Source organism: Dasypus novemcinctus, chromosome 3 (assembly GCF_030445035.2).
Source record: "Dasypus novemcinctus isolate mDasNov1 chromosome 3, mDasNov1.1.hap2, whole genome shotgun sequence".
Taxonomy (NCBI): Eukaryota; Metazoa; Chordata; class Mammalia; order Cingulata; family Dasypodidae; genus Dasypus; species Dasypus novemcinctus.
The window spans coordinates 149,107,250-149,131,206 of record NC_080675.1 but is presented as its reverse complement, the minus strand read 5'-3'; the positions used below and the strand labels follow the sequence as shown (position 1 = coordinate 149,131,206).

Below are 23,957 nucleotides of genomic sequence, written 5' to 3'. Positions count from 1 at the left end.
TGCCACTCACTCCTCTAACATCCCTTTTAAGACTGTTGACGCAGATGCCTCTGTGAAGATCCAGGGCCTACCACTGAAACCTGAGAAAAGGCAGAGAGGCTCCACCAGAAAGGCGAACATCGTGAGTACCAAACCTTGTGGTGCCTAGCCCAGCAATTCCGGTTACTCGCCAACAGCTCATAAACATCCCCCATAAGTTCCTTCATGCTTACTCCAATGACTGACATCAGAGCCCTCCTGCTTTTGAGAGGAATGAGCCCTCAGATGCACTATTCAAACCCACTGAAGCTGTATTCATTACTAAAACAAAAAGGGGGAAATGTGGAAATACGGCCAGAAATTAAAATACTTCACTGAGACCTGTGGCAATTTTAACTTTAATCATAAAAATTTTTCAATTGCTGCCATGCATCACATTAACTTTACAAATTCTGGAACTGTGAACTTGCAGCTTGTGTCTGCCTATGGACTTTGGGCCTGTGTGCTCTCTTTATGCTATTGTGGCAGGAATTGTTAACATCACAAAGGAAAATGGATACTGGCCCCTTGGACCAATGGCACTCATAGTCATAACCTGCAAAAGAATCTGTGGAAAATAATTTTTGGAATTGCCCCTCCGTATGAATGGCTGGGAAATAATACTTGATCCTTAAACATATCATTTTAAAGCCTGTGTTGAAGATCCATTTGTTTTCATAACTGGTAAGATAACTATTAAGAATGATTTAATGTTTTATGAAAATGGTGCCTTGTATACATATCAGGAAGTGTGTTGCAGGATGGAGAAACAATAGCCATGACCAAAAGAAGAAAATGCATCTGGATACCAGTGAGAATGATGTGATTTGGCAGTCATCTTCTGAAAGTCAATTATTGCTGTATAAGAATTCTTGAAATGGACTAAATGCTTTATTGGACTGCTTATTATAAGCATTTTGGGACTGACTGGAATCATTACAGCTTCTGCTACTGCTGTGATAGCTTTGCGTGAAAGTACAGACTCAACAATACGTGCATGATTGGCATAAAAATGCTAGTGATTTGTGGCATAGCCAAGAGCACAATTGATGAACAGTTAAATAATTGGGTTAATAATTTAGAATCTGCTGTTTTGCATATTGGAGATCAATTGTATAATTTAAACTAGTTAAGGGGATTGAGGTGTGGTTGGGATGAAAGTAATTTCTTTATGACTCTGCATATATAATTAATCAGATATAGTAGGATCATTTGATAGGTCATAAAGGTAATATGTCAATAGAAATAGAAAGAAGAATTACAGAAAAAGATAATTAGAAATGTCTCAATCAGATTAATGTAGCTGATGATGAGGATATCTTTAATGATTTGATTTCTCATTTCAATAAGTTTAATCCAGTAAATTGGTGGAAATCACAGCATTTCCTGTCAGCTTTAGGAATAGGGCTAATCATATTTGTTCTGTTGCTCATTATTCTCACCTGTGCCGGACAGTGCTTTTGAAGAAAACTGCAAAGCGTAACAGCCATGGGACATGTGAATAATCTGGTGCTAGCAAAAGCGCCTCAATAATTTCCCCAAGTCGAAGAGCTTGGCCGGTAGTCAATGACGGGTAAGACCCTCAGAGGAGGGCAACCTAAGACAGGCACGGTCACCTCAACTAAAACAAAAAGGGGGAAATGTTGGAAACTGAGGCACAGTGGCCTCTCAAGGAGAGACATGCTGTCTCCATGACTATGCTTGCAACCTAAGGAATGCAGTGATTGGGAGTTCCCAGCAAATGGGCTGAAACTGTTAAAGGCTGAAGGAAAAGATGAGCTCATACCTTTTGTAATGTATAGAACACTTAGACTTTGCACCTTGAGAAGATTTTTTTAAAAAAGAAAATTCTTTAGACTATAGGTAATATTGATGGTTAATACGTGTTGCTCCTTGATGTCACGTACACTATGTTAATGCTAATGTTTATGCTTAATGGCACGTAGGCTGCTGTGCACCTGCTTGTAGACACGTACACTGTGGTATATAAAGAGCCCCTTGTAATCAATAAAGTTGTCTGATGAGTCTCTACTCGCAGATCCCCTGATCCCAACTCTCGTTCTTTTCCTCTCTCGCTCTTTCCCCTTGTTTCCTTCCCCCTTTTCTCTTTCTTTCATTCCCGATACCCTCGGGTCACTGATTAAGACTCTGACAATACCTACCTTGTAAGACTATGTGGACTGAATGTGCTAAATACAAGCAAAATGCTTAGGATAGCACCTGGCACTTTGTGCCGTATAATAATGTTATACTAATGGATATTGCTGTGACTGCTACTCTCTACCAGGCACAGAGCCAAGTGCTTCAAGCACTTATTTCACAACACAGCAGATGACATACTATGAGTACTGCCAATTCAGAGAAGAAAACTGAGGCACAGGGGGGCTTGCATCCCTAGTAAGGGCCGAGAGCAGGGTTTGAATCCAATGTTCCTCAAGGGAAGTTCCCTGCCTGCCCCTGCAAGCTCTTTCCTTTAGTCACTGTCCTCTTTCTTTCCCTCTCCACCATCTTTCTCTACATGCAACCGAAGTGGACACGGGACCATTTGCTGGAAACAAGAGAGTGGCACTCTCCAAAGGGGAGACCCATGGGAAACGGACTTGGCCCAGTGGTTAGGGTGTCCATCTACCAAATGGGAGGTCTGCAATTCAAACCCCGGGCCTCCTTGACCCGTGTGAAGCTGGCCCATGCGCAGTGCTGATGTGCGTAAGGAGTGCCCTGCCACGCAAGGGTGTCCCCCGCGTAGGGGAGCTCCACGCGCAAGGAGTGCGCCCATAAGGAGAGCCGCCCAGCGCGAAAGAAAGTGCAGCCTGCCCAGGAATGGCGCTGCCCACACTTCCCGTGCCGCTGACGACAACAGAAGCGGACAAAGAAACAAGACGCAGCAAACAGACACTGAGAACAGACAACTGGGGGGGGGGGGGAATTAAATAAATAAATAAATCTTTAAAAAACAAAAACAAAGGGGAGACCCAGCTTCCGGAACTCGCCCGGGCGGCCCTGGCCTGCTGCTCTACCTTCAGTCCTGCCTCCCGGCACTGGGCCTGGGTGGCCCAAGTGCTGTGTGGTTCAGTGGCTGACCTCAATCAGGAGACAGAGGAAGGGGGTTCCCACACGGCCGGAGGGTGCTGCTCCTCGAACCACGGGGCTGAGATTACCAGGGCCGGGGATTGTTTTCCAGGGCGTCTGTGTCTGGGTGGTGGATGAACGAGCCTGGCCCACCTCCCAGGGCCCCTGGCCTGGGCCCGCCCGCGGCGAGGAGCCTCACACAGGCTGCCTGGCCAGCGAGCCCAGGCACGGGCGCCCCAGGAGCATGGTGGAAATCTGACCCGGGGCCAGGCTCTCCCCCATCTGGAGGGCTCCGGGAAGGAGCGCCCACCCCCTCTGCTGTGACAGAGCTCCTCCCTGCCTCCCTCCTGCCCCTTCCTGAGTTTCTTTTTCTCAACATCTTTATAAAACTAGAGGAGAAAGAAAAATAACCCAAACACGGGAGAAGATTTATCTCCCAGAATCAGAGAGCGCAGATCTGTCCCAGGAAAAGAGAGAAGAGAGGCTTTCCCAGGCTCCCAGGTCTCCGCTGAGCTCTCTAGGCCAGAATTTTTCAAACTACAGTTTGTGACCCATTAGGTCATGAAAGTGATTTAATGAGTCATAATCAGCATTTTTAAAACTAAAAATATGGACTAGAAAATACTGGCATATATCTCATGTCCATCTGTTTTGTGAAACTTGTTTTAGTTCTCTGTATGTGCGTGTGCCTTGTAGGTGAAGATGTAGAATCTGTTTTTCACAGTGGGTATCGGTCAAAAAAAGGAGAGAGGCCCAGCTCGCTCCTCTCGGGCCTGACTCCACTTGGCCCATGAGCACCCCGAGGCCTGGGTGGGCACTCCTTCCCCTGTTCCTCCCTCTCTGTATCCCCTTTGCCCCACTATTATGAAGCACTGGACACACATGGGGGCTCAGTAAAGGGAAAAAAATCATGATGACTGAGTTGTAGTTGATACTTAGCTTTTAAAAAGTATTTATTTTTTTTCCATTTTTATGCTGTCATTACAAAAAAAAAGACCTATGAGAAATGGGGGGGGGAGTACATGAGCCACTGCCTCCCCCTTCCCATCCCCATCAACCAACCCTGCTGTGCCTTCCCGTCAGCTCTTTCCAGGCACGCCGTTACAATCCAGGTAAACCAGAAGTTTCAAGAGATCAGGGTTGGAGCTAGGAACCCTACCCCTGCCTCCTAAGGCAGGACCATGTCCAAGAGCCAATGTCCTTCTGGCACAGGTGTTGGAACTGATTTCCCTGTGAGCCAGGGAATGGGGCCTACCTATGCCTGCCTCACCTGAGCTGCCAAACCCTGTCCTTTCCACTCACCCCGTTAGCCACTGCCCACCCCATTTCCCCATCCCCAACAGCCAATTACCAAAGTGAAAGCTAGAGGTTTTGCAGAGAGAGCATCCTCCAAGTTCAGACTGCTTAAGAGCCAGCAGTGAGAGGTCACATCTGCTCTGACTTTAAGAGGAAGACCCAGCAAATGCCTAGACCTTTATGCAAAACAGCACAGGACCGCTTGTTGTTCACTGACTAGCACCTGGAAAGTAGCTGGGATCTGTGGACATGGGGCACTTTCCGATGCCTGTTGCATAATTTATTTAGTGGAGCTGCTTTGTTGTAGCATTGTTCGTAACAGCGAAACAATCTAAATATGCATCAATAGGGAACTGACTAAATAAAGCATGGTACATCCACTCAAAGGAACATGATGCAGCTGCAAAAAGGAATCAGGAGGAAAAAAAAGCAATCAGGAAGCTTCTACTCATTGATAGCATCATTGTGTGAAAAAGTCCATAGTGCTATATATACAGAACTATGTATATATAGCACGTATGATACCTTTGCATAAAAAAGGAGTGGCATTATGTAACTATAATCATATACGCTTGTAATTATGTAAAGGAATTCTGATAGGACATGTAAAAACCATCAAGATAGGTAGACGGGGGTCAGGACTGGACAGATGGAGGACAAGGTAGAGAGAGAGACATGTACTGCTGATCACTTTCTATGTTTTTATTTCTGAACATGTGGTTGTATTTCCTATCCAGAAATAAAATAAACAGTCCTCTTTAACTTGCAAACATATGTATATGGGGATGTAGGCAGTCAGGAGCTGGCTTCTAGTCTTGACCCTAGCTTGCTGTGTGGCCTTGGGTAAGTCACACCCACTCTCTGGGCCTTGGCACCATTCTCTGTAAACGAGGGGCTTAGATTCCATGCTCTCTCCTAGCTCTAAAACGCTCAGATTGCTAAAACCCTGCCTCCTCTAGGAAACCCCCCGACTGCCTCAGCCTACAGCAATCTCTTTCCTATGGGTCACGCCTTGGCAAGGGAAGAAGGCTCACTAACCCCTCCTCTCCCACCACCTGAAGACCCACCTACCCCAGAGGACCTGGAACCACGAGAGGCTGGCACACGCAAACCCAGACAGCCGTGACAGGAAGGCGGCCAGGGGCCAAGGCCGGGATAGAACTGAGGAAGCTTATCCTGGCGGAGAGGGGCCGTGCTTGTGAGTGCCAAAGGCAGCAAGTCAGAGGGATGCCGCTTCATTTCCACCCAGGGAAGCGCTTTCTAAGTCAGAGCAGTCCAGAGATGGGAGCAGCTGCCTCAAGAAGGAGTGAGCCTCCTGTCCCCGGAGGTGCGTGCGTGAAGGCTGGACACCACAGGTCAGGGGCACTGCAGAGGGAATGCCAACGTTAGATGGCATTTGAGTGCCTTCCAGCCCTAACGAGCCACGGTTATCAGCTAATACGCTGGTCCTGGAATGACGAGGGTGGCAGCCAGGCTGCTGGCACCGAGTGCTGGCTCCTGGCCCCGCTCTCCATTCCTCTTTAAGAACCACACATGTCTAGGGGAAGCGGAGGGGAAGGGTCACATACACTGACCCCTGGAAAAGGCTCCGGGGTGGGGGTGCAGTGAGAGGACAGGTCATCTGTCACGTCCATCCAGCTGGCCACTGCCAGCAATCACCTCCTTCACGTCCCCTTGTCCACCCCTGGCTCTAGACCACTCCTCCTGAACTCACATCCCATCAAGAGCTACTTTGGCATTTAGGAGAGCCAGTCAGCCAGCTGGCTTGATATCTTCCTTTACTCTCCTGACTGGAAAGCTCCAGTCTAGCCATTTGCTGTCCCTCTCTCAGGCATGCTCCCTCCTCTGTCCCCTGCAGGAACAGCAAGGACTCAATTACCTTCCTGACACAAGGGAACTCCTGATTCCCTGGACCTACAGGGTCCTACCACCTCCCCGTCCGACCTCAAACCCATCTCACCAGGTCAACTTCAAAATGGCCCATGGCATTGCTGGTAGTCTCTGGGCTGACTCTCCTGAGTAGTGCTCCACCTGGAGAACACAAAGAAAGTCACAGACAGGTCAGAGGCATCCTGGCCTGGGGCAGTGTGGGGTAGCTTTGCCTAGAGACCGACCTCCAGAGCATCCCTGCAGCACCGGGACAGTTCCATGGAAGGGCTGACAGTTGGAAGGAAAGCTCTCTCGATGGCTGTAGGCATCAGTCCAGCCTGACGGGAGTGTGGGTGGCATCAGAGAGCTCTTGCCTTTGACTCCAAACCCCAAGTGCACCTCAATCTATCTCTGTGTTACTAAGTGGACAATCCTACACTGTTCCTGCTCTGACTTCTCTCCATCTCTGTGCTACCAACAAGACCAGGAGGACAATCCTATACTGTTCCTGCTCTGACTTCTCTGCATACAGTAAGAACTCCTTCATATTCTTCTGACCTGTAGCCTGGTTTTCATTAAACCTAACCCAAATCTCTCCTGCTTCTGAACAAAATGGCTCCTTTCTCTGTCACTGCCCAGTTACATCACCCAAGGCAAGATGTGTAAGTTCTGTGGGGTCATTTCCTGTACACCAGATGGCATTCACTGCCTGGGTGGAGAAGGCACAAGTGCCATGTCCATTCCAGGACTAGACCTTCTGAACCCATGTCCCTCAGCTCCAGGAAACAGTGAGCAAGCCTTCCATCACTGGCCCCTGCCTGGGGACCCTCCACCCCTTTCCCAGTAAGGGCATCCCCACACCAGTGCCCAGAGCTCAGGTTCCAGCTTATAGATTTACTCCAAAACCCATTAAAGCTTCCTCACCCTAGAAGCCCTTTTGTGCCCTGCCTTCTCCTAAGAGCCCCCAACATCTCCGGCTCATACAGGATTTGCACTACAGAGCTAAGCACTGCCCCATTCTTTAGCTATGTGATATGCCCTTGGCTTGTTTCCAGTTGGACTGAACACCTCTTGTCTCCCCACGTCCCAAGTGCCCAGTACCAGCCAGGCCCCAGAGGGCAGGCCATCCTGGGGATAAAGGTGCTCCTCTATTGCCACTGCATGGTTTTGCGCAAGTACCAAACCACTATGGGACGTTTCCTTAGCAACCTCCTCCACCCTAAACCTCATGTCTCAGTTGACTTCTCTGTTCCCGATCTCAGGGGGCTAAGAATATCTCCCAGAGTGGTTTGTCTCTCTGGGGCCAAAATGATACCAGAGCTGCTTCTTAATTCTACAGTTTTACAACTTCCATGTGTTCCCCTAGGGTCACAGCTAATCCATAGGACTTCGTTGTGTAAATTAGTAAAATGTACCCCTTGTCTGGTGGCTACAACCTCACTTCAGTGCCTTCTTTCCTCTCCTCCTGCATCCTGGAGCCCCGGACTTAATAAAAATCCAGTTTCCTTTTTGGTCAAATGGAGATGATATTTCCCATCCTGCCTTTCCCTAGAGGGCAGCAGTGAGGCACAAGCCCTTAAATGGTAAACAGACTTTCCGGAGGGGTGGCTCGAGGAGGTGCTTACCTGTCCCTTGGGTGATGTAAGAGATGAGGTCCTGCAGGCACTCTTTGAACTCATCGAATCCTTCCGTGCCCACGGCCACCTGCAGGTTCTGGGGTTCCTCCTGGCGCAGACGCTGGAGTGCCTGGCGCAGGAAACCATGCATGTCCAGCACCTCCTGATCGGAGGCGTAGCGCTGCATCCTCTGCACCAATGCGACGCCCGTGCGGATCCGCTGCAGCACGGCGTCCAGGCGGCCCAGGCGGCCGGCCATCTCCTCGTAGTCGCGCTGGTACCGCGCGTTCACCCCCTCGAGCAGCTCGCGCTCCTGGGCCAGCACGTGTGCCACCACCTGGCGCACGCGGGAGTGGATCAGCTCCTCGGTGTCGGCGCGCGCGCGGCCCAGCTGCCTGACGGCGGAGAGCATCTGCGCTTGCGCCACGCCGAAGGCGCCCTCCAGGCCCTGCAGCGCCTGCGTCATGGCGTTCAGCTCCTCCTGCCGCTGCTGGATCTCAGTGCTGATGTCGCACTTGAGCTCGCTGTGGCCGCTGTCCAGGAGTGCACACGAGCAGCAGAGAGGCTTGGAGCAGCCTCGGCAGTAGATGCTGTGGACAGACAGTCCAGCCTGGTTTAGGGTTCTCCTGCCCCCTCCCTCTTTAAGTTTTCTTTATTAAATTCCTCTTCAAAAATTGCAAAACTCTTAATCATGGTAGGTTTCGTGCTTTTCCCAATTCAGTTTTTAGGGTTTGGTGATAGTATCCAAACTACCAATAAAACATTAAAGTACTAAAAAATTACTAAAGTAACAATAGCTAGCCTCTATTCGTGAAAACAATACAAAAACATACAAAGGGAAAGCTAATAATCTCTTTTCACTATCTTTGAATTTCCCTTCCCCACCTCTGAAGGAACCCTGGGAGTATCCTGGGGTGCTGCTGCCACCCCTTTATCCACTCAGACGTCCGTACCCACATACCCAAATGTCCAGAACACCCTATGCTTCCAGGATTCTAACATAATTCACTTAATCCTCACAAGAACCTGTTAGGTAAGAATTATTGCTATTCTCATTTTGCAGACGAAGAAACCAAGATAAACAGAGGGGTTAAATAACTGGCCCAAATATCTAAAACAATCTGTGGAGGGGTGGGATGGGGTGGGGGGAGGAGCGACTGATGATTGTTCTTCAAAACTGAGATCACACCATCTCATTTCTCTGTAACTTTTTCCTCTTATTTAGCTTTCATCAGGGACATCCCTCCAGGTCTGTAAATACAGATCTAATTTCTTCTCTTTAATATCTCCATTATTGCAGATGTAGACCATAATTTATTCAGTCATTCTCCTCCTGGAGAAAATCCAGGTGATTTCCTGTTTGTGCTTTTTCTTTTTGTCAATATGAACAATACTGTAATAAAATCCATGTTACATAGGTTAATATATGTATGCTTTTGTTTCTATGAGATAGAGTACAAATAATAGGACTGCTCTTTTAGTATTTTAATTTATTTAATAGGTTATTTAGCAGATACTTCTCTAGCATTTGCTTTGTGTTAGGCATTATTAGAAGTACTTGGGAAGCGACTTGGCCCAGTGGTTAGGGCGCCTGTCTACCACATGGGAGGTCCACGGTTCAAATCCCGGGACTCCTTGGCCCATGTGGAGCCTGCCCACGTGCAGCGCTGATGTGCCCAAGGAGTGCCGTGCCACGCAGCAGTGTCTCCCATGTAGGGGAGCCCTATGTACAAGGAGTGTGCCCCATAAGGAGAGCCGCCCAGCATGAAAGAAAAGTGCAGCCTGCCCAGGAATGGTGCTGCACACATGGAGAGCTGACACAACAAGATGACACAACAAAAAGAAACACAGATTCTCAGTGCCACTGGTAAGGATAGAAGAGGTGACAGAAGAATACACAGTGAATGGACACAGGGAGCAGACAACTGGGGGTGGAGGATAAATAAAAAATCTTAAAAAAAAAAGTACTTGACAAATATTAACCCATTTAATCCTGCTAACAGCCTTGCGGAGTAGGTCCTATTATTATCCCCACTCTTTTTTTTGTAAGTAATTTTTAAAAATTTATTTCTCTCCCTCCCCCCACCCCCATTGTCTGCTCTCTGTGTCCACTCAGTGTATGTGTTCTTCTGTGTCTGCTTGCACCCTCGGTGCCACCAGGAAACTGCTTCTCTTTTTTGTTACATCATCTTACTGTGTCAGCACTCCGTGTCTGCGACGCCCCTCCTGGGTGAGCTGCGCTTTTTTCACACGGGTGGCTCCTCTTATGGGGCACACTCCTTGCGTGTGGGGCACCCCCACGTGGGGGTGCTTCTGCGTGGCACAGCACTCCTTGTGCGTGGCAGTTCTGTGCATGGGCCAGCTCACCACATGGGTCAGGAAGCCCTGGGTATCGAACCCTGGACCCTCCCATATGGTAGGTGGACGCTCTTTGAGCTGAGCCATGTCTCCTTCCCTATTATCCCCATTTTAAAGATTGGGAAACTGAGGCAAGAGGTAATATAACTTGACCAAGGTCAAACAATTAGTAAGTGGCAGAGTCCAGATGCAAATCGTAGAAGGCAGAATAATGGCCCCCCAAAGATGTCTACATCCTAATACATCCTAATTCCTGGAACCTGTATTTACATTATCTTACATGGTAAAGGGACTCTGCACATAGTTGAGATGGGAGGTTTACCTTGGATTATCTGGGTAGGTGAAATGTAATAACAAGAGTCCTTCAAAATGAAAGAGGGAGAGGCAGGAGAGCAAGAAAAAGGGATGTGATGATGGAAACCGATGTCACAGTGATGGAATTGCTGGCTTTGAAGATGGCAGGGGACTCTGAGTCAAGAAATGCAGGCAGCCTCTAGAACTGGGGTTCTTAACAAAAGGTCTGGGGAAGCAGATTTGGCCCAGTGGATAGGGTGTCTGCCTACCACATGGGAGATCCAAGGTTCAAACCCTGGGCCTCCTTGACCCATGTGGAGCTGGCCCACACGCAGTACTGATGCGCGCAAGGAGTGCCCTGCCACGCAGAGGTGTCCCCCGCGTAGGGGAGCCCCACGCGCAAAGAGTTGGCCGCCTGTAAGGAGAGCCGCCCTGCGTGAATAAAGTGCAGCCTGCCCAGGAATGGCACTGTGCACACACAGAGAGTTGATGCAGCAAGATGGCAACAAAAAGAGACACAGATTCCCACAGAAGAACATGCAGAGAAAGGACACAGAGAGCAGACACCTGGGGGTGGGGTGGGGAAGGGGAGAGAAATAAATAATAAAAAAAGAATCTAAAAAAAAGGGGGCGGTCTGTCAGACTGAATTAAAATTTAAAAAAAAACACATTATTCTTGTGGGGACATGTTGGTGCAGGTGTAATATATTTATTAAATAATACACAGTAAAGTGTGGACTTAGTAAGGAGTCTGTGGCTTTCACCTGACTGCCAAAGGGGTCCATGAAACAAGAAAGGTTAAGAACCCCTGCTCTAGAAGATGGAGAAGACAAGAAAATGGATTCTCCCCCAAGAGAAATGAATGCAGTCCTCCTGACACCTTGATTTTAGCCCTACAAGACCCATTTCAAACTTTCGACCTCTAGAACTGTAAAATAATAAAATTGGGGGAAACAGATGTGGTTCAACCAACTGGGCTCCTGTCTGCCATATAGGAGGTCCAGGGTTTGATGCCCAGGGCCTCCTGGTGAGGGCAAGTTGGCCCACACAGAGTGCTGGCCCATGCAAGGAATGTCACCCTACAAAGGAGTGCCGCCTTGTGTGGGAATGCCGTCCATACAAAAAAGCTGCCCCACACAGGAATGCTGGCCGACGCAGAGAGCTGGTGCAGCAAGACAATGCAATAAGAGACACAGAGGAGAGAAAATAAGAAGACATAGCAGAACAGGGACCTGAGGTGGTGCAAGAGAGTAATTGCCTCTCTCCCACTCTGGAAGGTCCTAGGATCAGTTCTCAGAGCTGCCTAATGAGAATACAAGCCAACACAGAAGAATACACAGCAAATGGACACAGAGCGCAGACAATAGGAAGGGGGGCAGAAATAAATAATAAGATAAAATTGCGCTATTTTAAGCCATTAAATTTGTGGTAATTTGTTACAGCCGCAATAAGAAACGAATACAAAAACTCTGGCAATCGAGGTTTTACTCTCACCACCAATGGTAAGAATAAGTCCATTCATCTGAGGCCAGGAGAAAGGGCAATAGCTGGGGCCACTTTGGCCTCAGCTTCTGAGATTTGCTGGTTCCTGACCTGCAACAGAAAGCCTGATTCTAATGATGTGGCCCGGCACCCGTCCTCAGCTTTGCCAGCTCTCAACCTCCCCAGGACACCCAAGTGGTAAGGCCATAGGGCCCGATACCCCTGAGCAAACACAGGAGACTTATTAAAAGGTCAGGTGCCTGGGCAGGCCATTTTGGGAGATCAAATGCAGACTAGGAGAGGTTGCCTAGAGAACCCAGTGCCTGGGAAAGGGGAACAGGGGTCGCCAGTGGGTCTTGCATTCAGCTCCTCCAGCCTCTGGAAATCTGACCCTAGTAACAGAGGCCCATTGCCCAGAAGCAGGACCCATGGCTGAAGGAAGCAGCAGCTGGAGCAGAGAAATGAGCTGGGCTTAGCTCTGTGCTCTTAGCAGGTCTTTTAACCTCTCAGTTTCCTCCTCTGTAAAATAGGAATAATAATTCCCACCCCACATGTGGTATTGTAGAGGATCAAATGAACCAAGTCCTAAACAAACAATCTTAACAAAGACTACAATAATTACAAGTTACTGCAATTTAACCCTCACTAATAAAACTGTTCGTTAGACATCCTAAACAGTGATGTAAGATACCAATAACTCTATGAGGGCAAGTTGGCAATATCCACCAAAATTACAAATGTGTTTATTCTTTGACCCAGCAATCCCCTCCTAGGTATTTATCCTGCAGCTCTCTCTCCTCCACACCTACAGAATGACACCTGTACAATGTTATTCATGGCAGCGCAGTCTATAATAGCAAAGAATTAGAAAGCGCCCGTGTCCATCACTAGGCAATTAGTTAACATTAGTCTTGGTGTCCCCATAAAATGGAAGCTATGCACTGTAAAAAGTTGAGGAGGTTCTTTATGCACTGATATGGAAGAATCTTGAAGGTGAAATGAGGATTATAAAAGGAAGATGAAATGAGTTAATACATGTGAAAGGGTTAGAAGAGTACCTAGTATATAGTAAATGTTCAATAAAGAATATATTTTTGTATTATTATTATGATGTATACTTTAAAAAAAATCAACGTACATGGGAATGTAGAATGATGCCACTTCTGTGAAAGACAATTTGGAGTTTCCTCAGGAAGTTAAATATAGAACTGCTATATGATCCAGCAATCCCTCTACTAGGAATATATCAAAAGGAACTGAAAACAGTGAAGCAAACAGACATTTGCACACTGATGTTCATAACAGCATTATTCACAATTGCCAAAAGATGGAAACAACCCAAGCATGCATGAATGGATAAACAAAATGAGATATATACATATGATGGACTACTATGCTGCTGTAAGAAGAAATGAAATTGGGACACATATGATAGCATGGATGAACCCTGAGGACATGATGCTGAGTGAAATAAGCCAGACATAACAGGACAAATATTGTATGGGCTCACTAATATGAACTAAATATGAAGAATAAACACATAGAGGTAAACCTAGAGTACAGGTTACTAGGAGATAGGATGAGGGCTGAGAGTAGGGTACTGATGCTTAATGTATATAGAATTTTTAATTACCTTGACTATAAAAGGGTAGAAATGGACAGAGTTGATGGTAGCACAGCATAGTGAGTATAACTAAATGGGATTGTGGCAGAAAGAGGTAGTCTAGGGATGTAAGTTTCAATTGAAAGAAAGCTAGAGAAAATGATCTGGGGACTGAATAACATAGTGAACCTGAAGATGGATGAGGATTGTGGCTAATAGTACAAATGCAAGAATGTTCTTCTATGAACTGGAACAAATGTATGTCACTATTACAAGGTGGTAAGAATATGGTGATGCATTAATGCAGGTTATGGCCTATAGTTAACAGCAATATTGTAATATTCTTGCCTCAATGTCAAAGAAGGTACAATATCAATGCTAAGGGTCAATGGGGGGTAAGGGATTTTTTCTTTGGGACTAAGGAAAAGGTTCAAAAATTTATTGGGGCAATAACTGCAGAACTCTGTGATGAAAGTGAGAGCTGCCAAGTGTACACTTTGGATAGATTCTACAAGGCATGGAACCGTATAACACTGAACCATGTGGTGGAAGATGGACTCTGATTAACAACACAAATATAGGGAAGCGGACTTGGCCCAGTGGTTAGGGCGTCTGCCTACCACATGGGAGGTCCACGGTTCAAACCCCGGGCCTCCTTGACCCGTGTGGAGCTGGCCCATGTGCAGTGCTGATGCGCGCAAGGAGTGCTGTGCCACACAGGGGTGTCCCCTGCGTAGGGGAGCCCCACGTGCAAGGAGTGCGCCCTGTAAGGAGAGCTGCCCAGTGTGAAAGGAAGTGTAGCCTGCCCAGGAATGGCGCTGCACACATGGAGAGCTGACACAGCAAGGTGATGCAACAAAAAGAAATACAGATTCCAGGTGCTGCTGATAAGGATAGAAGCAGTCACAGAAAAACATACAGAGAATGGACACAGAGAGCAGATAGTGGGGGGGCGGTAGGGGAGAGAAATAAATAAAAAATAAATCTTTAAAAAAAAAAATATGAGAGCGTTCTCTCATGAACTATAACAAATGTACAATATTAATACATAGTGTCAATAATAACAAGTGTATGCTATGGCCCATAGTTAGCAGTAACAGTCTGATAATCTTCTTTCATATCTGTTATGGAACAAATGTTCCACAACAAAGTAAATTGTCGGTGGAGGGGTGATGTATGGGAATTCTGCACATTATGCATGATTGTTTTGTAAGCTCACAACTTCTCTAATAAAAAATTTATATTAAGGGAAGCAGATGTGGCTCAAGTGATTGGGCTCTCGCCTACCACATGGGACATTCCTGGTTTGGTTCCCAGTGCCTCCTAAAGAAGACAGCGAGCTGGTGCGATGGGCAGGCATGGCAAGTTGGCACAACAAGATGATGCAACAAGAGACACAACAAAGCAGGGAACAGAGGTGGCTCAAGTGATTGGGCATCTCCCTCCCACATCGGAGGTCCTGGGTTCAGTTCCTAGTGCCTCCTAAAGAAACAAGGAAGATGAACAGACACAGCAAGTGCAAACAATGAGGGGTGGGGAGAAATAAATAAATCTTTAAATATATATATATAAAAAATCAAGGTGCAGAAGTTTGTGCATAGACAACATTGTGATTATACTAAAAGCCACTGATTATACACTTTGGCAAACGGCAATTTGAAAAATGCTTTAAAAATACCTAGGCGTGGGAAGCAGACTTGGCCCAATGGATAGGGCGTCTGTCTACCACATGGGAGGTCCGCGGTTCAAACCCCGGGCCTCCTTGACCCATGTGGAGCTGGCCCATGCGCAGTGCTGATGTGCACAAGGAGTGCCCTGCCACGCAGGGGTGTGCCCTGCGTAGGGGAGCCCCACGTGCAAGGAGTGCGCCCAGTAAGGAGAGCCACCCAGTGCGAAAGAAAGTGCAGCCTGCTCAGGAATGGTGCCGCACACATGGAGAACTGAGGCAACAAGATGACGCAACAAAAAGAAATACAGATTCCTGTGCCGCTGACAACAACAGAAGCAGACAAAGAAGATGCAGCAAACAGACACAGAGAACAGACAACCGGGGTGGGGGGGAAGGGGAGAGAAATTTAAAAAAAAAAAGAATGAATAAATAAATAAAAATACCTGGGTGTAATGCTAACAAGAAATCTGAAGAACTTACATGAAAAAAATAACAAAAACCTGCTAAGAAAAAAAGAAGTTCTAAAAAACAAAAGTGCAACAAGTTCCCATCTGGAAAGACTAAATATTATAAGAATATTAACTCTCATCCACTTAGTAAAAAGCATTAAAGCATTTTAGTCAAATTACAAATAAGATTTTGAAATACGACCATAGGATTCTAAATTTCACATGAAGGGATATACAAATCTAATAGCTAATTTTTTTTTTTTTGAAAAATCAGTGTAATGAGGGGGGACTTTGTTCTGCCAGATAATAACACTATAGAGCTACCACTGTTAAATAGAGTCAAGAGGAGGATCAGCAGGCCACATCAGACAGTCCTGAAATAGGCCCGGCATCTACAAGAATGTAATACTTTATGTCATAAAGAAAGCATGCCAAAGTAATAGAAATTAAAGAGTTTTCAACAATTGATATGAGGGAAATTGGCTACCAAGGTGGGGCCTGGGGGTGGGGACTAAGAGCCTGGTTCCATCCTCCACACCAAAATACATTTCTGATGGATCAGTGAGTGAAGTGTAAAAAATAACACCACAAAGGAGAAACAATAGTGGACTATTTACTCTCGTGATATACAGTCCTTAGAGTCACTGAAGCAGTGAAAGAACTCCTACACTCGATAGATGGGACTGCCTGAAAATTTAAAACAGCACTTTTTTGGGGAAAGGCACTCATTACTTACTTTTACGCAAAAAGCAAGTTACAGATCACTATGCTGTGTTCATTTTGTTTTAGATGGTTATAAAGATAGTGAGAAGGAAAGGAAAAATCCTCTATTCAGAATTACTTGTTTCTCCTCCCCTCTCGCCCCCACCATTTCTCCCTATTTAGACTTTCCAAAAGTTTCTATAATCAATTCTAAGTAAAGGAGTTTGGATTCTAAATAGGAGGCAACAGAGAACCCTAAAAGGAACATCCCATTTAGGAATTACAACAAAACTCTTTTTCTTCCCTAGGGTGTATTACTAGGCGTATCCCTTTATCGTAAACATTCTCTTTCCTCAATGGTGTCACCCAGGAGCTGGTAGGAGACCACGCTGATTAAATGCGTTCATACCACTGTGTAAATGACTGATGGGACCCTTAATTGCTCTGTTAACTGAATTTCCAAAAGAGGCTACTCCTTTACTATTTCACCAAAGCAGGGGGAGCAGCATGCCACTTCTGCTGTTCTGGGAAACAGGTGGCTCAGAAGTAGAGGAAGCAGAAAGGCTCTGAAGTTAGGAGTGGAGGAGAACTGGCCCTGAATCAGGGCCCCAGGGCACACACCTCCACACTGCAAACTTTTGTTTTTTTTAAAGATTTATTTTTTACTTATTTCTCTCCCCTCCCATCTTCCCCACCCCCCCAGCTGTCTGCTCTCTGTGTCCATTCGCTGTGTGTTCTTCTGTGTCTGCTTTTATTCTTATCAGCAGCACCGGGAATCTGTGTTTCTTTTTGTTGCGTCATCTTGCTGTGTCAGCTCTCCGTGCGTGCAGCACCATTCCTGGGCAGGCTGCGCTTTCTTTCGTTCTGGGCGGCTGTCCTTACGGGGCGCACTCCTTGCGCTTGGGGCTCCCCTACACGGGGGGCACCCTGCATGGCACGGCACTCCTTGCGCACACAGCACTGCGCATGGGCCAGCTCCACTACGCTTTGGTAAAGTAGTAAAGGAGCAGCCTCTTTTTGAACTTCAAATGACTACAGGGCAATTAAGGGGTCCATCAATCATTTACACAGCAGTATGAATGCATTTAATCAGCCTGGTTTCCTGCCACCTCCTGCGTGACACCATTGAGGACACAAGATTTTTGAAGTGAGGAGAGGAGATGGGTAATTCCAAAGCCTGGGATACTTAAAGGGGAAGCATTATCCTTATTCACCTTCCCTCCTACATATTCATTGGTTAAGGTGGTGACAGAGAGATGGGGAAAACCTGAGGTTGTGAAGGAAGAGACCAGAAGTTAGAGTACCAGAAGTGGGAGGAAGAAGAGTTGTCTATTTAACGTGATTAACTTACGTTAATTTTACGTGATTAACTTACCCCCTGAGAAAGAGTAAGCGAATTTGTGTCCTTCCCAGTGAACTTTTTGCACAGGCGTTGTTCCTTTGGGCCCCCTCACTCACTCAACAGGTAGCAGGTGCGTTGCTACATGGGTTCTCTGCTCCTCCTGGCCTCTTTAAGGCAGTGAATGGCACCGCCTTTTACATGGCCACGCAAAGCCAGAAGCCTAAGGGTCATCCCAGATTCCTCCCCCTCCTCTGCCTTCAACAATAATCCATCATTAAGTCTTGTTGCTTCTACCTTCATTTACTTAAAAAAAAAAAATTTACTGCATACCTACTATGTACAGGCATAAAGCCAGGTACTTCTGACATAAAGACGATTAAGACAGGCTCCTGGCTCCTACATCTGTTACATCAGTTCCCATTGCTGCTGCCATGGTTCTCGCCCCAATTATTGCTTCTCTGTCATTCAGCATATCCCGTAGTAGGCCTCCCTGCCTCTGGTCTCTCCAACTTCAAACAACCCACCCCCATATGGTCAACATGGTGTTTCAGTTCTTGGAACAAAGTTAGATCACTTGGGGAAATTCAAGTTTTATGAAAATGAACTATAATGATTCAGTATTGAATATTGTTGGATATTAATATAATTTGGATTTAGATGCCAGCAAATGTTGCAGGACAATAAGACAGTTTATCATAGAGATAAGTACAGTGATTATTAAGTTATTTTATCTAAATCCAATCTAATTTCAGTAAATGAAATGGCAAAAGAGGTAGAAAAATCTGAAACTATCAATTAATTAAAGCCATGAATAAGAAAAGCAATATTTAATGATTAAGGTGACAATAATATAACATTATATTAATTAAGTTAACATATGGTATTCTATTTAGTTATGGCAATCTCGATCAATCTCATCAGCTCTAATAGCTGTGGCAGAATATATCCAAATTATAAGATATGTTAAAGCAGAAATTAGTTACAAAATTCAAAAACTAAATGTTAACAGAATCTGATGGCACAGAAAACAGGCAGTAGCTTTCTATGTGACACAAACAATTTTGATACTATCAAGTACTTTTACAAAAAAAAACATAAAAAGATTTTTATATAGCACTGAATATATGTTGTGGTTCTGATCTTGGTTTCTCATTCAACAATCCTTAACAAACAATTTTGTAATGATCATTTATTGTAATAATACTGTTATTGTACTTATCTGTAATAACCCAAAAATAATTAATGAAAAATTATAACACTAGTGGTAACACAGCAAGAAGAAGAGAAAACTAAGAGGAAAGAAGGAGGGAAAGGAAGAGGAAGGAAAAGGAGGAGGAATAATATATAAATAGTTCCTTGAAATGAACAGAAATTTTTAGATTGAAGGAGTATTACAGGTTCCAGAATAATTTGGTATAGAATGCTCAACATCAGGAAAGCTGGGTTAAATTAATAAACTCCAAGAATGAAAAATATCTTTGGGCATCAAGACAGGAAAAGCAAATCACTTTCGACCTGGGCCTTTCCTCATGGACCATCAATGCTAGAAAACAATGTGGCAGCGTCCACAAAGTTCTGAAGGAAAGAGCGTGTAACCAGGTATATTATACCCAGCCATGGTGTCATCCATCTATAAGAGCAACAGACACTCTCAACACCAAGAGACTGAAGGAATTCAGAACACAGAAGTCCTTGAAAAAAACTGTTTATTGACAAAACCCATCCCATTAAGAGCTAAATCAAAAGAGAGGATTGGGAAAAGCAGGTTAAAGTAAAAGGGCCAGTGTTGAGGATAAGAGTGATTTTTGATACGGAACCAAGACTAGAAGGATGAACATGGACTGTCCTCTTTCATAACAGAAACTCAGTTACTACTACCTAAAATGAAAACAGACAACAATGACTCCAACCTCTTAATGTCTTAGGAATTTTTTTCTTGAACTTAGAGGGATCTTTTAGGAAATTATTTTAGGATGAGGAGATACTTCTTTTAAGTTCAGTGCATCTCATTTTACTGCAGCTTCTTTCTCTTCTGTGAAAGTCAAAGTGAAATTTAACATTGCTTACATGGCATGATTACTTTCAATAACATAATTCTAAGGGAAAACAGTCTGAGCTCTAATCAAATGACCTGTGGCACCTTTTCTGCAATCCAGCTCGGATGTCAGCTGAGGACTGCCTGAATGTAGAGGCCAGCAGTACCAGGAAAGGTGGCCCCAGTCCGCAGCCAGGAACCCCGCAGTCTGTTCCGGCCCCAGCTCTGACAAGCTCCCCTGGTCAGGATAGCTCCCATTCTCTCTCTGGCCTCTTGTCCCATGTGTACAGTGGAAATATTCTTTTTCCAACAGCATCAAGGGAGGATGTGGGAAGTAAGATAGTGGCACAGGAAAACATCTCAAAAAGCAGAAAGTGCTCTACTGTTTTAACAAGAGGGTGTTTTCAGCCAGAAAGTACATTCCTCAATCATCCTGGCAAGTGGCCTGCTTGCTCATGGAAAGGGCTGCTCGTGCACTGAAGAGTCAGGCTGCTTCACGCATGGCCACTGCACACACGTGCAGTATTTTCTCTGCTTTGCCTTCACTTGGAGTAGTTGCTGGACAAATGCTAAGCTGTTATTAAGGGCAGACTTTCTTTTTGTGCCCTTATGGAACTGGGCTTTCCCTTAAGGAGTCGCACATCCCCTGTTCTCAGCCCGTGAGCCTCCCCCAGCCTCGGCAAAGCTTCACAGAGAGGAGCCTGACCCAGTCGGAGCCTGGAAGACACGCAGACTTTGCTGAGAGCTCTGGGGAAGTTTCTGCCTCACCGGATTTGAGGCTGAGGGTGTGTAACCTCGGAAGTTCCTGCAATCAACTGACAACCATGACAGGCAAACCCTTCTGGGACTAGAGCTGACTTGGAGGAAAGCCAGGCCAAAAGAAACACAGAGAAAGCAGGTCCTGGTGACCCATTCTGAACATCTGGTCGGGTCAGGCCAGAGGGCTAGGCCCTATTTACTCACACAGGCCATCAATCCACTTTTGATTTAAGCCACTGAAATTCTGTCCCTAACTGATACAATTTGTTTCAGTTGAAATTCATACCACCAAACCTCTTCAAGGTACAGCACAAAGGTCAACTCTTCTATCGAGGTTTCCCTGACCCTCCAAATTAAATACAGCTTTCCCCAAAAGGAAAAATTTTTAAAAAAGAAAATAAAAATAAATGGATAAATAAATACAACTTTTCCCTACTTAAAATGGCCACAGCATTTTATCTGAACCTGTCTTCCTGGGCCCCATGGGTCACTGCTGGGCAGCACGGGGTTTATCCGCAGACGGAAACGCTCTGTAGGTTCAGACTTCGAAGATGGAAATTCTTACCTGCCTGGTAAAACCTGTTACAATGCCAGGCATGAAATAAATGCTCACTAAATGGTTGCTGAAATGGCTAGAAAGAGGCTGGATGGATCTAATTCCTAAGGAGTCAACAAGAATTTTGAGTTAAAAATTCTTCTAGAATGTCAGAGACGCCATCCTGCCTCAGGCATTTCCCTGAGCAGCAAAGCCCACTCCCTACGGTCAGAGGAGGTAGAAAAGAAGGGGGGAAATCCCTTTTGTTCACATATTATTCATCAAAACTTCCTGTAGGGCCCTCCAAGAAAAGCAAAGCAGTTGCTCTTGGCTCTGAAGCCAAGCCCCTTGGTGAGCTCACAGACTTGACAACGGGTCATCTGACTCCGTTCCTTCAGGCATAGTGCCCTAACTCCCAGCTTTCAGGGCCTGGATTAATTCCCACACTCTATTTGTCTGACGCCCAGATACGGGTCTCAGCTCGACCTGTGATCCCAGACCCACATCACTCGTGGGGGTTAAGGGACACCCAGTGCTCTCACCGAGCTCACGGGATGGAAAGGCTGGTGGCCACCGCCAGGTCAGGCAGACCCCAGCAGTGTGGCCTGCTCCCCACCCCACCACCCCTGCCTTCCCACAGTCCTCGCCCCTACCTGGACCACGGCCCCAGTCTCCTAATGGGGGCCCTTCCTCCCAATCCAGATCCTTCGCTTCAGTTTCTGTTGGGTCCATGTCCAACAGCACAATGGCAAATCCCTTCAAAGTCTTTGAAGAACGAGGTAAAATATAAATAAGTATGCAGCCCAAAGAAACAATTACTGGTCTCCCTTTTCCTAAACTTGCCCGCTTGGGTCAAAGATCCACAATGCAGAGAAAAGATACGATTATCTCACTCACTGCCTTAAAACTCATCAGTGGACCTCCACAGAGCTCTCCACAGGGTCTCACCCACACTGGACGCTACAGGATGTCCAGTGGTCAAACAAGAGGAAGCTTCTTCTGGAAACAGCAGGATAGAGCCCTGACTCTGCCTGATCCCCACTCACCCTCCCGGCCCCTGCACCCATGGTGCACCCTTCACCTGCAGTTCCTGAAATGCGGCAGGCTACTTGTGCCTCCCTGCTTTCACACACGTGGGCCCCCTCCTTATCTGGCAGGCCAGGTGTGACACCCTTTTAGATGCTGTCTTCTCCAGCCGCTCCAGGCTGGGCAGGTGGCCTTTTCTGAGAGCACCCATCTTCATGCCTGCCTGCCTTCTTCCTTCAGGCCTTCAACAACTATCAGGCACCAGAGCCCGATGGGTGATACCAGCAAAAGGTGACATAAGGTAGAAGACTGTGTGGTAAGTACAAAATCAAAAGATGGACGGAGAAGCTGGAGAGCACAGTGGTGGGCGGGGGCAGGCTTCCACACAGCACTGCAGCCTTGATGGCTCCCTGCTGACCTGGCGCCTCCATCAGGCTGTGAGCTCCCAGGCCGCTGGGGTTTTATCTGTTCATGGCGAATCCCAGCTCCTAACAGAGGGCCTGCCGCTGGCAGTTGTCCAAGTGGCAGTGGCCCCAGGGTGGACACTCTCTGTTCAAGCTCCAGGTTGAAGCCACCTCTGGCGCTGCTCCCCACAGTGAGTGCTAGGTCAGCTCAGTGTCAACAGACAGAGCGGTGTGTATTGACTAAGGACCAGGACCATATGGTGGGTTCTTTATGGACCTGAGATTTTATGGGGGAAAAAATAAAGTTGAGTTTTTCCAGTAAACACAGTAAATGGTGAGATAACGTGAATCATGTGTGGGATCAACTGCATGGTCAGGTTTCTGAAGTCATCCACCACGTTCAAGGGAGAGGAAGCCTATCTACTTGCTTTATTTTGTAACCTACAAAGAACTCACTTTTTTTTTTTTTAAGTCCAGGGAATATTTACAGAAATCGATTGTGTTCTAGGCCCCAAAGAAAATCTCAATATAATCAGAGATAAAGAATGGTTAAAGGCCATAGGAACTGACCATACTGTAGAAATTAACACCAAATATAGAAACCAAACACCACAAACCACTTGAAACTTTAGAAAAGACTCTTGCCCAGAATTCCTCCATCAGAGAGTTAATCGACACTGAAATTATAGATATTTGAGCAATGATTGACCATAAGAACTCTATGATACTTATGGGATGCAGCCAAAGTCATCCTCAAAGGAGAAACTGTAATTTTTTATTATTAAGTAAAACTTAGGAATAAATTAATTAAATGTTCAATTTGAGAAGCTAAATAGTGAATAATGATAAAACAAGTAGAAGAAAAGAAATAGTGATGACAAAAGCCAAACTATTAATTAGAAAGAAGTAAAACATTAATATCAGTAGGCAATCTAAGGAAAAACCAAGAATTGGTTCTCTGAAAAGACCAATGAAATAAACATAAATATACATTAGAAATAAGAAAGGAGCTATAATTACAGGTATAGAGGAGATTTAAAACTATGAATGATAACTCAGGATGAACTAGAAAATTTTCCAGGAAATCTGACTCAAGATTCAAAACAGAACAATACTGTGGGAAAAAAAGAAAAAGTTATCAAAAATCTACTTTTCAAAAAAGGCCCCAATCCCATAGGCCTGAATGGAACAGAATTTCTTATGTTCATTGAACTGTTCTAGAGCAGAAAAATTATAATAGAACTTTAATATTTATTGAATATTTAATATGTGCCAGGAACTATGCTAAGTGATTTATATATTACCATGTTCAAAAATGAAAGAAAGCTTACAAATTGATTATAAGAGATTAGCATAAAATGGATAAGAAAACCTGGCAAAGAAATCACGCACATTCATACAGAACTAATCACATTTATGAATATAGATAAC

The 23,957-nt window shown here is 45.6% G+C and overlaps 1 protein-coding gene across 2 annotated transcripts in view; it reads right to left on the bottom strand.

Annotated features, from left to right (window-relative positions):
- The window catches only part of PML (PML nuclear body scaffold), a 53,165-nt gene that overhangs the window by 24,838 nt on the left and 4,370 nt on the right, over positions 1-23,957 (bottom strand). For both annotated transcript variants that reach the window (XM_004476614.3, XM_004476615.5), the window contains exons 3-4: positions 7,878-8,458; positions 6,344-6,414 (exon numbers count right to left, since the gene is read on the bottom strand). In XM_004476614.3, coding sequence (XP_004476671.1) covers positions 6,344-6,414; positions 7,878-8,458 — 652 coding nt within the window. The remainder of the gene's footprint in view (positions 1-6,343; positions 6,415-7,877; positions 8,459-23,957) is intronic.